Below are 15,787 nucleotides of genomic sequence, written 5' to 3' on the forward strand. Positions count from 1 at the left end.
GGGGTGATCCCTCGCCTGGCAAGCCTCTAACCAACGCGAGAGCTGGGCCCTGTCGCGTTTCTGATATACGAACGTTTGCTTACCGGTGGGACGGGTATTTATACGAACGCGAATGAGGGGAATGTTGAACCTCATTAAACAGATCAGGGGTCAGGTGATAGGGGTCAGGTGATAGGGGTCAGGTGACGTAGGTGGACGCGTTGCACCCGCGACACACTTCAACTGCTTTGACCTCAGAACACCTGGTAATACGTCAGTCCGCTACAAACACAAACACCGCAGAGTAATGCAGGTCTCAGGAATACTACCCAGGTGCGTTATATTTCATGCATCCCTTTTGTAAGGCCAAATTGACAATATAGTATTGAAAGTGCTGCAGATTCTATTTCACAAACCGTCTAAACAATAGCAATGGGATTGTCAGACTGCAAAGGCTGAGGAGGAATGTAAACCGGTACGTTAATGCCATGGGACGTCAACGCTGCTTTCAGCTGTTGGCTCCAATGCCTCTCTTCTACCAGCATAATTGCTGTGTTGTGTTCCTGTCTGACATATGTCCTCAACTGCTCTTCTAGACCCTCCACCACCAACGTCAGGTATGCAGAGCGTTGTTTGGAATTCTTCACAGACCTAACCAAGTTTTTTACCGCCTTTTTAGTTGACTGGGCCTCCTGGCGTGCTGCGGCAAGGTCCAACCATGCCGTTCAAAGCTGATTCTTATAGGCCACAGCTTCTCTTGTTGCCTCGATGGCTATTTCACGCCAAACAGTAATCTCTGCCTCCAGATCGCGTCGGGAACGTGGATAGGCCCTGTTCAAGCTGATTGTGGTTTTGTTGCGGGGAACCTTGGAGGAATGGTCTAATAAAGTGGATGTGAGTGGTCTCAACCTTTCACAGCAATACTGTCAACTTATGAAACGCACCATTCTTTTCAGGCATTTTGGATACAACCGGCTGGTCTTCGAGATCGCTTTGGCACGTTGATCCAGGGGTATCACCTAGTTGAGTTTGGATGGTGTAAGTTCAAGTGCATTCGTGATAAGATTCTATTTACCAAGGCCGTAAAAACTGTAGTTGGGCAGACCATCAGTAACGTCAAGCCCTACGGGTGGGAGGTCAGGGTAGGTTATGCTGAGGTTTAACAAGGTTTGTTTACTGACCTGCATTCAGAGTTGACAGGTACTTTTTAGGTGCCTCATCGTCTTCATCTTGGTTGTGCTTCCTGAAACTTTTTTTTGGCGATGGAGTCTTAGGCGACAGCAGGCGGGATGGTAGACAATTGTCAAGAGTGTTGGTAGACATGTTGAGCGGTTCAAGATAACGAAACCACACAAATATCAGACTGATGGTTAAGGGAGTGAGAGAGTGAGACAAAAGGTGAGCAAACCTTTGGAATAACTTTGACGCCTCCTTTTTATGTGACGCATAGGTTTGTTGTTGTTGATGTGACACGACGCGAATTGTTGATTGACCTCGAACGCGACGCGAATTGTTGATTGACCTCAAACGCGATGTGATTCGTTTGTTGTGGCAAACATGGCAAATCAAACTTGGGGTATAAAAGCAAGGTAAGAGATGTTTGCTTGATTCTGAATCCACAATGTCTCATTCTTCGATTGACCCAGCTTTTGCATCACAGCCTGTTTCTCGTGACGTGGACCGCCCAACTGGTACATAGCTGTTTATTGACAACCTGGTTCACCGATTCAACCTCACAAGCAACCACAGTGCAGATCTCACTTTTCTTTATCAGGTAAACTTGTTTTTTACATAACGCCTACATCAAACTGCTTCTAACTCGTAAACCCGCAGATCTGTACAGCCGTGCCTGAAGAGCAACCTCCTTAGACCGAAGTGATAAGTCGAATCATGATGTTGGCCTGCCAGTTTGGGGCCGAAGTTCGTCTGCATAAAGCACTGACTGCCACGCAAACACATCTACAAGGACTCGGGCAGCTGAGCAGTTTTTTGGCTGATTATGAGCTGCAAAAAGATGAGAACTTTGTGTTATCAAATGCACAAAAGGTGAGTCATTGTTTGCCTTTATGAACACGGTGGTCTGAGCCAGCTTTTAGATGGCCATTAAATCAACCTGTATCAAAGAGCTTCTAAAGCCCTCTAGACAGTCCTTTAAGACGCTTCACATCGATGTTGAGGTGCGTTCTTTTCACTTTAATTGGCGGTCTAAAACAAATGCATTTGCAGGCAAAGATGAAAAAAAAGCCCGCAGACAATTACCTTGACAACATCCTGAATCGGCTGGGACGTGAGGCCAAATGGATGGCGCATATACAAACCGTTTGTACAATTCAGAGAAACACGCTTCGAAAAGAGGTGTGTGGTTGTCCGGTTTACCATATGCCGTGTACTGATGTGTGAAATTAAAGATCATACAAAGCATAACTCCAGGCCCAAAGTTTACTTCTGTGCAAGAATTTGCGGCGGGCCTCATTGTGAAATATTGTCTGCCTACGTCAGAGTCTGGTGCAAATTCCAATACAGCTTACCTCTCAAAACATGTGTTATTGGTGTGTCTTCAATATTTCTGATTCAAAAAGTTTCACTAACGTGGCAATGTAAAGTGGCGGTTTTTCTGGGACCATTCATCTATGTTTTCGGCCTTTGAACTTGAGAAGGATGACAACAACTCAGAAGAGGAGAACAATGACCAGGATTTTGGAACACCAAGCACCGACAACTCTAGCGATTCGGGTCATTCTGCTACCAAAAACGTAAATTGCAAAAAACAAACATTCCCGCTGGGAAAACTCGCGGTCGGGTGGCTGATGGCGAAGACTATTGGTCCAAAGTTGATCAATGGCTCAAGAGGCTTGACGATGAGCTGGGAGATAATACAGCTGAGTTGAAACAGTCCGAGTTTTCTCTTGTATTCTCAATGAGTTATGCTAAGCTTGTGAATAGATTTATTGCTGAATGTCTGGAGATGGACTCTCTCAGGACCAATAAAGGCTTAGATTTCTCAAGCCACCCTTCCGAGCGCTCTTTTACCAGCCCTAGCGATGTCACATCCGACCCACAACCCACCACTATACAGTCCTTTCCTTCCAATTCTTCTTCGAGGCTGCCTGAACCTCATTTAAATTTTGGTAATGCAATTGCTCAATTATTTAGTGGTCCTTCAACAGGTAGACCTTTTTAGCCACTAGACTCCACTACAATATAGTTATTAATTATGCGGAAATGTATGTGTAAACGCAACTAAATCTGAAGTTGATGTTGAGAACATGTAGCCCCTAATATTCAGTTTGCTAGTGTTTGGCACCGGTGATCATTTGATCAACAGCAACGAGTTATCGCTTTCATCTTTTCCTCCATGATCTCGCACAGCGGCACCGTGTTTTCCGCCGTGCATTGTTAAGAGATCCAGCCCTTTCATGTACTAAAAGCCATGCACTGGAAAGATCCAGATTCCCAATATGTGGGAACGCGTTGAGCGGCATGGTTGGGCATAGTTTTTTTTTGGTGACTGACATTTGATTTGTAGATCGCACACTGGTGCAAGAACCTGCTTATTGCTGAGTATTTTTAGACAGCTATCCATGGCGAAAATTACTTATTTTAACACCACAGGTTCAAGAATATGTGCTTTGAAGTTTGACAAGGTCCAAGAACACCATTGCCGGAATCGATAGCCATCGTTGACACCATAGTTTGGCTCTGGAGAATGGGTGATAGTTGGATGCGCAACACAACATCGTCAACGCCATAGCCGGAATCGATCGCCATTGTCGACACCATAGTTTGGCTCTGTGGAATGGGTATTTGTGGATGCAATAACCCAGTGAGTACTTTATAGGATAGACGTTAGATTAGTAGTTATTTAGCTTCAGCTTCATGCTCAATATATGGTGTTTTATTATAACCTAATCTTGTATGAAAGACCAAAAATAAAATTTCACAATGATATTATACTGTGAATACATATGAAAAGCCTACAAAAAAATATGTATTTGCTAGAATGTGGCTGACACAAACGGTGCTTGGCACTTATGTGGCAGCCACATGAATTTCGGCCTGTTGTGTCACCCACTGATATCGGATGGAGGTGGCAGACACATGTTTATTTGTGTCTGACATACATCGGCCAAACACATCCAAAAATGTGTCCAGCGGCCGCCTGTGTAGTTGTGGGCCTCTTCATCACCCAAACCTATTAGTACCTGCCTATTTACTTTACAAATACAAGGCCCGACACTCCAAAAATGAGAAATTGTTATTACAAAATAAAAAAAATATTACAAGCACCACATAAAATAAGTACTAGGGCAGCATAGTGCGCATATAGGATGTAATAACTAGAGGGTGTACGGTGCGTCATGAAGGTTGCATAAAGGGTCATAAATGTGCTCGTCAATTGGTAGCAATCAATCAATCAATCATTCTTCTCTGCGTCGTTTCGCCTTGCCTTTCTTTTCTCTACAAGAAGTCAGTCATAAATTAAATCAACAAGGAAACAAAGTAGACATACAGGAATCCACGCTCTTTCCGCTTCCTACTATCTTTTTTGATGGCATTCCGCTGAATCTTCCTCTTCGCAGCGGCTTCTGGGTGCGTTGACGCCTGCAAAACCCTCGCAACCTTTCGCTCTCTGCGGACCCCAAGGACACTCTGTCGGATCTGGTTGTAAACCGTAGCAAACTTAGTCGTCCCAACTTTCGATTGTACCAGATCCTGCAGCTCCGTGGCTGTGGTTTTGAGTTCCTCTGCACCACGAAGGTTGTGTAAGTACGAAAAAAATAGAGCGATATAGAGGTAGACCTACCCATTTGCGAGTCTCTGATAGTGTCATCTTCAATAATACGATATACGGGGGTCAAGATATGAACAAGGAACTGCTCAAGCCTCTCCGCCTCCATATGCGATGTCATAGCTGCAAACCATCTCAGTCCAGCCAAAGGCTGCTGGGACCAGTTTGGCTAGATAATCGGAAAACTATCAGCAAAAAAAGAAACAACTTGAAAAGAAAAAAAAGGCTCCATACCCTTGACGCAGCCTTACTTCTCCTCGCAATATGCCCCGATTTGATCTGATACGATACTTTCGAGAACAACCACGGCAGCGGACTGTGCAGATTCTTCAACTTATCGCTAGTCTCCTGCCCAAGCGATTCCGCCGCCAGCCCACCATTCTCGTTATCCAAAATATCTTCCGCATCTTCGTCGATCGCTGTGGCATCAGCGACAGGCATCAAATAGAAACATTTGCCGAGATAAAACAGGTTTTTAACAACCTGCAGACCGAGCGCTTCGTCAAGGTGCTCGCTTTTGAGTTGTTGCGTGAGTTGCCGGGCGACAAGTTGCATGCCTGTACGTGACAGAGGGTGTTCATCAGGAAGATTCGTGCGTGGGGCAGCGACAGGGACAGCGGAGAAGAAAAGACCGAGTAGCCTACACGCCGCAGTGCGTACCCATGCATGAGGAAAAAGAAGATGATCTATAACAGGCAGCCACTCCACTTTGTCCTCTTCAGTCGCAAAGCTGGGATATACGCGAACAACCTTGGTAAGGACAGTAAGAGAATGGTACGGAAGTTGCCATTCCAGTTCCACTTCCATGTCATTGGCCTCTTCAAATTCTTCTGCGGTCTTGATGGCAGCAGAACTTCGATTCAGGGAACTCTTCAAATCTTCCAAAACGACGGAAATGTAAGGCTGCGTTTCGGCCTGAGCGATGTCAATGATAAAACCGTACACCTGCACTGCGACCCATGTCAGAAGCGGCTGAGCGGACTGAGAGGTCCACGAATGAAGATGTGACAGTAAAGCATTTCGGCGTTCTTCGTCCAACCTCGACCACAGGTTCTTGATGAGCTGCGCGGCCATTTCACGGCATTTAGAAGATTCATCATTGGCAACGACCATAACGAGGGCGACAAACAGAAGATCCGCATACTCTTGAATCAGGTTTGCCTGGAATTTGACGATTACAGCACTAAGCAGCTCCATGATACTAGTGCGTCCCGACTCATGTATATATGACAGATTTTTTGCAAAGAAAGCCATCTGATTGCGTAAGCGACCTTTGCCTTGAGGATAATCAAGGAGAAATTGAAGAAGTACACCTCGACATAGTTCCTGGACTTGCGTCGACTGGCTCGTAACTGAAACTTCTGAAACCTTCTCCATAAGGTCATAAATCTCAGGGACAACAAACTTGCGGGCCACAATTGCACGAAGGAGCGTGAAAACAGCCGCTTGCCGGTCAGGTTCCTCGAGATCGGGAGAAAGAAGTTCGATCAAATATACCAGATCTTTTTCTTTGACCTGAACTGGAGGCCCATCACGAAGGATTGCACCCAACGACTTGAATGCGACCTGAACGAGTTCCGATTCCGTGTTACCAGTTTGCCTGATGATGTCAAGAATCTGCTGGACGATGACGGGAATGGACTTTGTAATGGCTTTGAGTGGGCATTTAACCAAACCGGCCGCGCATCGCATCCCCAGTATCAAAACAGATGCGTTCGTTGAGTATAATGTATTTCCAACCACAACGACCATAGATTCAAGTCGGGAAAGTTGGGCAGGTTCTCGGAAATCGAAACGATTGCGTTTGAGGGCAGTGTTCAGTAACTCCAGTCCAAAAGTTACAAATCTAATACAACAGTTGATTTTCTTTTACAAAAGCTAGAAGATATAAAGTCGTACCGGAAAGAGTTATTTGCATAGTGATCAACCTCTGATGCAGCATTTCTCTTCATTTGTACAATGGCATCTCCTTTGGCGCTGGCCTTGCGACGTGAAGGCGTCTGTTGAAGGAATTTCGCGTTTTGGCTGATCAAGGTATTGCACAGTGCGAGAAGCTCAGTCTGTACCAAATGTTTATTGCTGTTTAAACCCGTCGATATGCGCTTCAAAACCTCCTCTACCAAGGTCATAACCTTGATTGCCTCAGTTTCTTGCATGATAGTCTTTACAGGAAGCAGGAGACTGCTGATTTTCGGAGGAGTTACGAACTTGGCTATAATAGCAAACGAATCGAGACCCATCGACGAGGACGCACGTACTTCTCGCATTTTCGTCTTGAAGTCTTCCGCCTGGACGTCTTTACCCGACTCGCCAAAAATGACCTCCGCAGAAACATAAGCGACGTCGTTCACACAATCATCGAGCATTGTGAATTCGGCAGCATGCTCCCCCGAGGTAACGTGCAGAATGAGCGAATGCACTGCATAGGCAAGAACATGGAGTTGTGGACCACGTAAGAGAGCGGCTCTCAGCTCGCGCAGAATTATTGGTAGGTAAGAAGGCCCAAGGGCCACAGCTATACGATTCAGAGAATCGCGAGTCAGATCCCTAGTTTCTTGAGATTTGCTGCGCATAATTTGACTGAGGATAGTAATAAGCCTGGTAATCTGGCTATCTCGGGTGGCGGCGGGCAGATGTTTGGCAACAGTGACAATACCGATGGAGATGGGAATACGTGTGTTATCATCCGTCGTCTTGTCGTGCTTTTCCAGGTGACTCAAGAGACTAGGTAAGAGCCGAAGATTGACAGCGTCAGCGATGCGCGCAGTATTCTTTGCAGCCCTGGCTGCTGCTGAAGCCTGTTCTAAGACCTCAGGCTCAACAGTATCCTCATCCTCATCCTCCTCAACAACCATTTCTTCGGTTGTTTGCTCTGGAACGATGATGACTTCTTCCATTGGAAAATGGAAATTGTCTAACAAAGCCACCAAAGTTCTGATGTAGATACGTTCCGATTCATCTTTGGCCCTTGAAAGTTTGATGTATTTTTGGACAAGAGAATAATAAGCACCCCAAGCTAGTTGCTTTGCCATGCGGCCTGTTGCCAAAATGGCATCGTTGACGAGGTGATGGTCCACAGAGGTTGTGGAGGATATGAAATTGCTGACGAGAGGTACAAAAATTTCGGAAATCGTTGTATTTTTTAGATGCCCTTCATCGCAATGGTCTGCCAATCGACGCAGGGCTCTAGATCGGCGATGAACTTGGATATGAAGTATGTTGTTGAAGAAATTAGCCTCTTCGTCTCCACCTTCCAAAAGAACCCGCATATCTTGAAGCACTGCAATATTCTCGCATTTTTCCACCGAGTAAGCGATGACGCCCAAAATCTCCGCACGAACTAGTTCATTCTTCGACCGCAATCCATTTTTTAGCGCGGGGAAAAGCGCTTTGGCGAATGTATCTTCGAACTCTGGAGATGTTTGCGCTGCGACTAAATCAATGAAATTACGCATCGCATAAGATGCACTATTTCGTACAGCCAGTTCAACAGGATCCTGTATAAAGTTAAGCATATTGTACAAGATCGGCAGCCAGTCTGTGCATGAAAACGACTTGTACATCGTTTCGTTGAGGGTCGCAAAAGCATCAAGTCGGCGTTCAAAATCGGGTTCATCGATCCTCTTGGGCGAATACGCATTCAAACTATCGAGCAAATTGGCAAGTTCGTTCAATGATGAATCGAGACCAGCAAGGCGGTGGAATGTAGCCACTAGACTGATTCGAGCAACTCGTGATCTCAGGGACTGGAAGAGTTGAGACAGTAGACCGTATGTTTTGCTATAAGTCGTACTCCGTCTGTCTTGCATATCGGGGATCAGATGGATTAACTCTCCGATAATTTTGACGAGGCCCATCTTGACTTTTTCGGGTACAATCTTGGCTGGTCGGCGTAACAACGGATTGAATAAAGCGAGCAATGTCGTTGCCTGCTCGGAGCTCGTCGAATATTGGGCAATCTCAGACAAAATGTGGATCTGACGCTGCCCAATGGGTGTAGCAATCGTGGACTGGCCTTTCGTCCTCTCCACAAGTATAGACAAGTTGGCAAGTAGTCGAGACACATGTGGTTTCAATACATGTTCTCGAGCGTACTCATCATCGGCAGAGCAACCCAAAAGGTTATCCACGATATCAAAGATCTTGGATATGACGGCGGGCTTAACATTAGTGGCAACAAGGCAGTCATATATTTTGGGTAATGTGTCATTGTTGTAGTCCACCAACAGTGGCACATGCATTCCATCGACCGTCCAGACGTGGAACAGATCCAGTAGTGCGGAGGGAGCTTGCGTGTTTTCTCTGTCAAGAGCTGGGAGACGAGGGTTAATGATGGCAGAGAAAACAGACATCATATACGGCGTAAAGTCGAAGATTACTGGGATACGGAAGAAGTCTGCGAAGCGTTTTAGGCCTAGCTGCCTGATGGCTCGGATGGCTTTGGTGGAGTTCACAGAGGGGTTGAATATTTCAGCATCATCAGCAAGCTCCACCTCGTCAATCGTAACTTCTTCACCATCCTTTTCAACGGGGGTTTTATCTTTTATGCCATCGATGCGAGCTTGCGCCGTAGCAGTGATGTCGACAGTCATCCCAAGCAAAGCAGGCCAGTACGACATCAATCGCGATCCCAAAGTCTTCAATACATCGCCAAGGAGTGTCAGATACCCAGCTACCTGCTTGTCGGATAGGCTGTGGGAATTCATATCAACCATTTCGATCTGAAAGACATTGTGACCTTCCGACACCAGACTGGTGGGAGAAGACCGATCCCAGCCAAATGGACGCAACATTAAATCGACCAGAAGCCCTAACTCATCGTCTCTGCACCTTGCAAAGGCGCTCAGAACAGCAGCTCTTCTGTCACCCCCGCCTCCGCCACCACGACCTCTATTTTTCTTTTCCAACATAACGCCAAAGAGAAGCCGGATGATCACACTAATAACCTCGCCTCGAGAGGCTGCCGGAATATCATCTACCTCCAAAAGGGCCAATTCATCTCTCCACCTCGTGTCATCTAACAAAGAACGTATGCGATCTTCATAAGGTGTCAAGTGCGGGGATTTGTAAGTAAACAGGCAGGAGAGGGCAATGCTCTGCAAAGACCGGTCCGGGTGGGACAAGTTGGTGATATAGAGAGCGCGAAGGGTGTCGGTAGCATAAAGAGCTTTTGGGTTGGAAAATTTGGAAAAGAGAGTTAACCACGCCAAAAGTTTCGGCTTGGGTAGAAGGCTGGAAGATGTGGACAATTCACTTTGTCCATTAAGCATCAGGAAATGAGGGACTAGGTCTCGGTTGTGTTTTTCCGCCAACAACGAGCATTCTCCTAAGGTTGCGAGAAGTTGATATTCGTACGAGAGAATATCGAACCTTTCCTCGTTATCCTGTTCCTGTAGAAATGGAGTTATGTTCATTGGGTGTGGCCGCAGCAAAGAAGGTACACATTATTGACGCACGTTTTGTAAGCGCTTTTTCTCTCTTTCTGGGTCATCCCATACCAAGACAATGCTGCGTAGCTTGTGAGCACTAGGATCTCTCCACGATCTCTCCTCTTCCCAAGGATCTGCATCGTTTCCGTGCTCGGCTTCTTCTCCTGAATGGTCTTGACCTCTTTCAGAGGATTGTGATTGTGAGGGCGAGATTGACCCGCCTGGTGGAGGTAACGTAACTTTCCGCAATTCCTCAAAAAGAAGCTTCCACACCAAATCGCCAAAACGCTGCGCTAGGGTGCCCAACGCAGCAGTGGCAGGCGACCAAAGTGGCCTGAGGTTGACTTTGAGCTGTGCGATCAACCATCGTGCGCATAGATCAGCGCCTTTCTCATCACCAACAACCTGCCCGACTCGTCCAATCCTCAAGACCCTCTCTCTGACACCTTGAAGATCTAAAGACACTTCTTCACCTTGTAGGCATCGTTTAAGCACTTCGACTTGATCGTGCTGGGGATCGACCAATTTGCAGTCCAGCAATCGTAAAGCAGACAATCGAAGTGCGCGCGAATGCGATATCAATGAATTATACAGCGAGGGATACACTTGATGCAGTGGTATCGTCTTCGTGAAAGGGCTATACGAAGATAAGCCAAGACAAAAGAATACATAACAGTCCCATAAATACCTTGCTTGTGCTACAACAACCAGACCAGCTAGTACTTCATGAGACCATGCCCACTTTTCGAGCCCTTTCCTCGTCCACATTTCGAGATCAATTTTAGCTGCCCACTCCGAAGTATCGCGCTTCGACAGAGCATTCAAACACAGACCCAGCAGTCGAACTGAATTCGCCGCAGTAACATCTTCGGCACGACAGGACGTGGAATCGATGTGCAAGTTGATAATGTCAATCAGTGGAGTAGTAATCGTTGTCAGGCAGAATGGCAATAATGTTAGTAAGCCATCTAATTCTGTGACCTGAAGTTGGGTTCATGGTTAACAGCTTTCCCATCTAAGAGAAGACGAAAATTTTACCATATCATCGCTGGATCCTTGTTTCCATTCATTAGTCGACAATCGATCAAGCACCATTCCCTCGATTTTTCTCCTCCATACAACATCGATATCGGAGGGTGCCCCAAGTTTCTTATCTCTCTGGAGGGCCGCTAAAAAGGCAATCAACCTTCTCTGCTCTTTGTCGATCAAGCAGAGTTCTGGCTTAATCACAGATTTCATTAACACAGGAGATGCTATGAGCTTCCACCCGCCCCATCCTGCATCTGCAAGGCACAAGTTGAACTTTAAGGTGAACGAAATCTGGGTTTGCGTGAAAGGGACATGTGTGTGGGAATCGTCCGTGCCTTCAATTGCCGTAGTTGACCATATGCGTTGCAGAAATTTCAGCCCAGGACCCAGCCACAGGGACATGTCCCCCGCAAAAAATAACGCCGTAAGGTAACGAAGCAACGTAGTATGAATATCGGGGATAATAGGCAAGTGATTGAGTTGCGAAAATAGCAACGATTTTTGACTTTCTGTGAACATTCATTAGCCAAATAGTAGGAACAACCTTGATTGCCAATAATTACCAGTCAACCTAGATCCTGATCGTACACCGCACACGACGGCAACAATTTCGAACATCTTCTTCAGAACGGCTATATCCTTTTCCTGGGTGGTATCCGATTCCTTAAGTAAGGAAACAAAACGATCCAATAATATTTGTCCAATCGAGGTAAATTGCTCGGCATTTTTTACGTGATGGATAAGGGCGGTAAGGGATCTGCGTATAAGGGTGTGTGTTGGCTTCGGGTCAGCAGTAGAGCAGAGGTGGTAGGAGAGTAATGGTATGAATATCGAGGGAGAACATGTATGCAATGTCTGGGAAACGGACTGCCATTTGCAAGATATTAGAAAACGTCATAAAATATAATAATATATCATACCTTGCACGCGAACACGATCACCCAAGCACTGGCGTCCTCTAAATAAGCAGATTTCTCGGCTAAAAGTTCCACTGCCCTTTCTCGAGCTCCAGATTTCATTCTTCGAAGGACACCCCCCCAAACCTCAGCCACGGCCCTCTGAATCTCACCATGACATTTTGGTAATGTAGAGCATATTGTCAACCATGTTTCTTCTATGAGTTTGGTATCGATGGCAGGAATAAGGAGGTATCGAAAGATTGAAGAAAGAGTTTCTAAAAGCGAGGTAAGAGCGGCGGCGGATATAGTGCTTGGCAAAAGAGAGAGCAATGTTTCCAATAGGGAAGAATATATCGGCGACAAGGTCGTTCGTAGATCGTGCGCCATTTTCTGAAGAAGACTGCACAAATGATGAGAGATGAACCAGGAATTGGTCAAAGGATAATTACTCTAAAAGTGCTCGCAAACCTTCATCATCTGCAGATTTGAATGCCTCGAGCCAAAGAGCATAAATATCCCGCCAATTATGAAGCAAAAGAGGCATAGACGCTGAGAGTCCGTCTGCACTTTTGGCAAATTGGATGAAGCTAGGAGATAGGTTTAGTTGTCTCCAATGATCCAAGGCTTCATGGAAATGCGAATCGTTATCCTGTGCAGCATATGATCAGACTGAAATTAGAGGAGGGTAGCCAAAACGTACTCCAACATCATGACCAAAATGAGTTTGTTTGAAACTTGAAGGTAAATGCACCTCCTTCAACGATTGGTTATACGTTTGGTGCTATTACGCGAACCTTGGTTACACTTGAATAAAGGAGAAAGTGACAAACGCACCTTGAACCGTTTGACCTGGGGGACAACATCCATGGGCTCATCAACATCCATATCATTCATGGCGCGTTCGATTGCTTGTTTTTGACGTGAACAGAGGAGATAGATGTAATGTGAAGTGAATTCAACGAGATACGCGAAGTCCGATTTGCTAAAGCGTTATGGATCTTCAAAATAAGTAAATCGGCACGCTGCTGTCGATAATTTTTCTTCAAAAAGACCGATTTCTTGTAAGGCCTGTCGTGTGCACCGATGCCGCTCGCTCTGGCTGAGGTCGAAAGTACCCTGCAAACAGGGTGGCAGCTGGGAGAGGATCTATCCTAGTTGAAATTTCAGAAGGTCCTGCCCATCAACACCACACAAAGTTCCACCCTCGATTAGGAAGGAGTGATCGAACCGGGCCGTAGCCCGAATTCGCTATCGGCAAGTGCGGCAACTACTTGCTGGTCAACGAATTTTTGACAAAATATCATATATTCATTTGACCAAACTATGTAGACATACAAATACAGTTACGTTGGAACAAGATTGAAATATATCAGGACAAGAACCAATAAAAACGATTCTTTATGTTGCCTTTGCTACGCCGCAGCTCTCACGGATGTAGCAGGACCTTTGTATATCCATCAACTCGCCGGTCAAACTTGTCATAGGCATCAGCTGCATTGTCCAAAGGAATATTATGAGAGACAACAAAAGACGGCTTCGCTTTTCCGGATATGATCAAATCGCGCAAATAACGATTGTACGCCTGAGACCGTGATCAGTGTGACACGGAAGAAACACAGTACTTAATCAAGTATCCCACCTTGACATTACATTGACCTGTCCCAAGGGATAATCCTTTTTCAAATAATTTTCCTTTTCAACAAAGTGAGTTGATTGGTCCGTTAGGATACAAGAGAATTTGATAACGAACCGAATGGGAAAGAAATATATCCTCTAATCCGAACATTCAGCGTCAACATTTCTCTTAATGTTTCATAAACTCACTTTGCTGCAGCGGAATCTGGCGCGCCAGGATCGCTAGGAACGTAGAGTCCTGGAATCCCCAAGCCACCTGTAGGTCGTACAACCCGGATGAGTGCTTCAAGCACAGCATTGGGCTGCTCAGTCTTTCCGTCTCCTGTCGTCGCCTGGTATCCCACAGCTACAGAAATGTCACATAAGTATTTCAAACGCCATGAAAAATGAGCGCACCATCGACACCTCGATCCACTTCCTTCCTGTAGACAAACTATTAGCGTTGCGATCGTAAATATCAACTAAACAGTGGCTTGCCCTCCCCGATGGTCCAGAATCTGTTGAACAGCATCACCTCGACTAAAATCGATGGGAATGCAGTTGATATCTTTCGCCTTTTGAAGCCTTTCGGGGACACGATCAACAACATAAACCTCAGATGCTCCACGAAGCACGGCAGAATACGCTGCCATCAATCCAACAGGTCCAGCACCAAAAACTACAATGGACTCCCCCGGTTTGAAACCCTGGCCACAATCCAAAATTCAGGGCACTAAAGCTATAAGAAATGTCAGAGACATACCGAAAGCTGAACTCCATGCCATCCCTAGAATGAAGTTTGAGAAACCTCGTTTGGTTAATGAGTTCATTGACTCACAGTCGGAAAGATATCAGCGAGCAGGGCGAAATCTTCCTCATGTTCTGTTCCAGGAGGGAGCTTGAGCGCATTAAAGTCTGCGAATGGAACCTTGACGTATTCCTAATATGTCGGCATTCAAAAATCAGATGACAATGAACCTAAACCTCTTCAAAACTTACAGCTTGGCCACCGACATATGGACCCATGGCCACGTATCTATACGAGTATGATGAGCGTATTAAATATGTGCCGCATCATAAGAATTATCTACCCATATGCTCTGCATAGTTTCATTGTTGTTAGTGTGCAAATTCCCAATGTTCGCGGAAACAACTCACCCGCCTGCCTGACGGGAACAATTCAGTGGATTTTAGAGAAGCATTACGACAAGTACATACAAATCCAGGGTTGACATTTGTGCAAAATGCAGACTTTCCCTCCTCGCAATTTAAGCAACGTCCACAAGCGACGTTGAAAGGCATAACAACACGATCTCCCTTTTTAAGAAGCTTTGGCAACAGAAGTAAGTGAATGATAAGCATTTAGAATATAGCAGTAGCCTTACAGTTACACCAGCCCCAACCTCCTGCAGCGCGACCAATATATGAGCATGGTTAAATATTTAGTAGATATGCATAGGACATACATCAACGATACCCATGCTATGCAAACCATCAGTCGATCCCGTATTCTTGGTAACACGGCAGCTTACTTTTCATGCCCAAAGACGATACCAGCTTGAGCAGCTGTACGGCCCTCGTACATGTGGAGGTCGCTTTGATACACGGCCTCAGAAAATGTATACTCATTGGTTACAGTGAAAGTGAAAAAATACCTTCCACAGATGCAAGAGGTTGTTACTATATTACAACGTTAACGACGTCAGTCAGTATGAGAAGGCTGGGGCATTCGCCCTACCTCTGACTATGATGTCGTCGGGATGTAGCAACTTCGGCTTCTCAACCTCGCGAACCGTTACTTTGAACGCCCCATCGTAGACCACAGCGCGCATAGTAGACATCGCAGTTATCAATAGGGTGTTGTTGTTGTATCGGATACCAATATGCCTTGATACTGGAAAATAGGAGGGCATAGAACAATACTTCAATGACAATATTTATACATGCGACGCTCACACTTCGCCTTCGCCTGAAAGAAAAATTGGACGAATACGGAATTCCATGTCGCTGGATTTAGACTGCACTTCTTTGTTTCAAAATGAAGATGG

The 15,787-nt window shown here is 45.7% G+C and overlaps 3 protein-coding genes across 3 annotated transcripts; 1 reads left to right on the top strand and 2 right to left on the bottom strand.

Annotated features, from left to right (window-relative positions):
- Positions 1 to 704: 704 nt before the first annotated feature.
- Positions 705 to 1,302, bottom strand: JR316_0002695 (uncharacterized protein; the record flags this gene model as incomplete). Its single annotated transcript, XM_047888482.1, has 3 exons — positions 705 to 859; positions 924 to 998; positions 1,161 to 1,302. 3 exons carry the CDS (start codon positions 1,300 to 1,302, stop codon positions 705 to 707), a joined length of 372 nt encoding a protein of 123 aa, XP_047753405.1.
- A 570-nt stretch (positions 1,303 to 1,872) lies between these two features.
- Positions 1,873 to 2,867, top strand: JR316_0002696 (uncharacterized protein; the record flags this gene model as incomplete). The annotated part of the gene is made up of 5 exons (XM_047888483.1): positions 1,873 to 2,025; positions 2,076 to 2,156; positions 2,206 to 2,334; positions 2,388 to 2,528; positions 2,583 to 2,867. The coding sequence occupies 5 exons, from the start codon at positions 1,873 to 1,875 to the stop codon at positions 2,865 to 2,867; spliced, it is 789 nt and encodes a 262-aa protein (XP_047753406.1).
- A 1,530-nt stretch (positions 2,868 to 4,397) lies between these two features.
- On the bottom strand, positions 4,398 to 15,580 carry JR316_0002697 (U3 small nucleolar RNA-associated protein 20; the record flags this gene model as incomplete). The annotated part of the gene is made up of 28 exons (XM_047888484.1): positions 4,398 to 4,437; positions 4,490 to 4,724; positions 4,784 to 4,937; positions 5,003 to 6,614; positions 6,668 to 10,158; positions 10,225 to 10,834; positions 10,886 to 11,178; positions 11,236 to 11,735; positions 11,790 to 11,889; positions 12,147 to 12,525; positions 12,575 to 12,774; positions 12,960 to 13,107; positions 13,556 to 13,707; positions 13,765 to 13,817; positions 13,876 to 13,898; positions 13,950 to 14,106; positions 14,157 to 14,178; positions 14,228 to 14,446; positions 14,503 to 14,526; positions 14,578 to 14,679; positions 14,739 to 14,775; positions 14,831 to 14,839; positions 14,898 to 14,905; positions 14,958 to 15,068; positions 15,125 to 15,145; positions 15,206 to 15,221; positions 15,272 to 15,348; positions 15,485 to 15,580. The coding sequence occupies 28 exons, from the start codon at positions 15,578 to 15,580 to the stop codon at positions 4,398 to 4,400; spliced, it is 8,889 nt and encodes a 2,962-aa protein (XP_047753407.1).
- Between the last annotated feature and the right edge of the window lie 207 nt (positions 15,581 to 15,787).

Source organism: Psilocybe cubensis, chromosome 2 (assembly GCF_017499595.1).
Source record: "Psilocybe cubensis strain MGC-MH-2018 chromosome 2, whole genome shotgun sequence".
Lineage (NCBI taxonomy): Eukaryota > Fungi > Basidiomycota > Agaricomycetes > Agaricales > Agrocybaceae > Psilocybe > Psilocybe cubensis.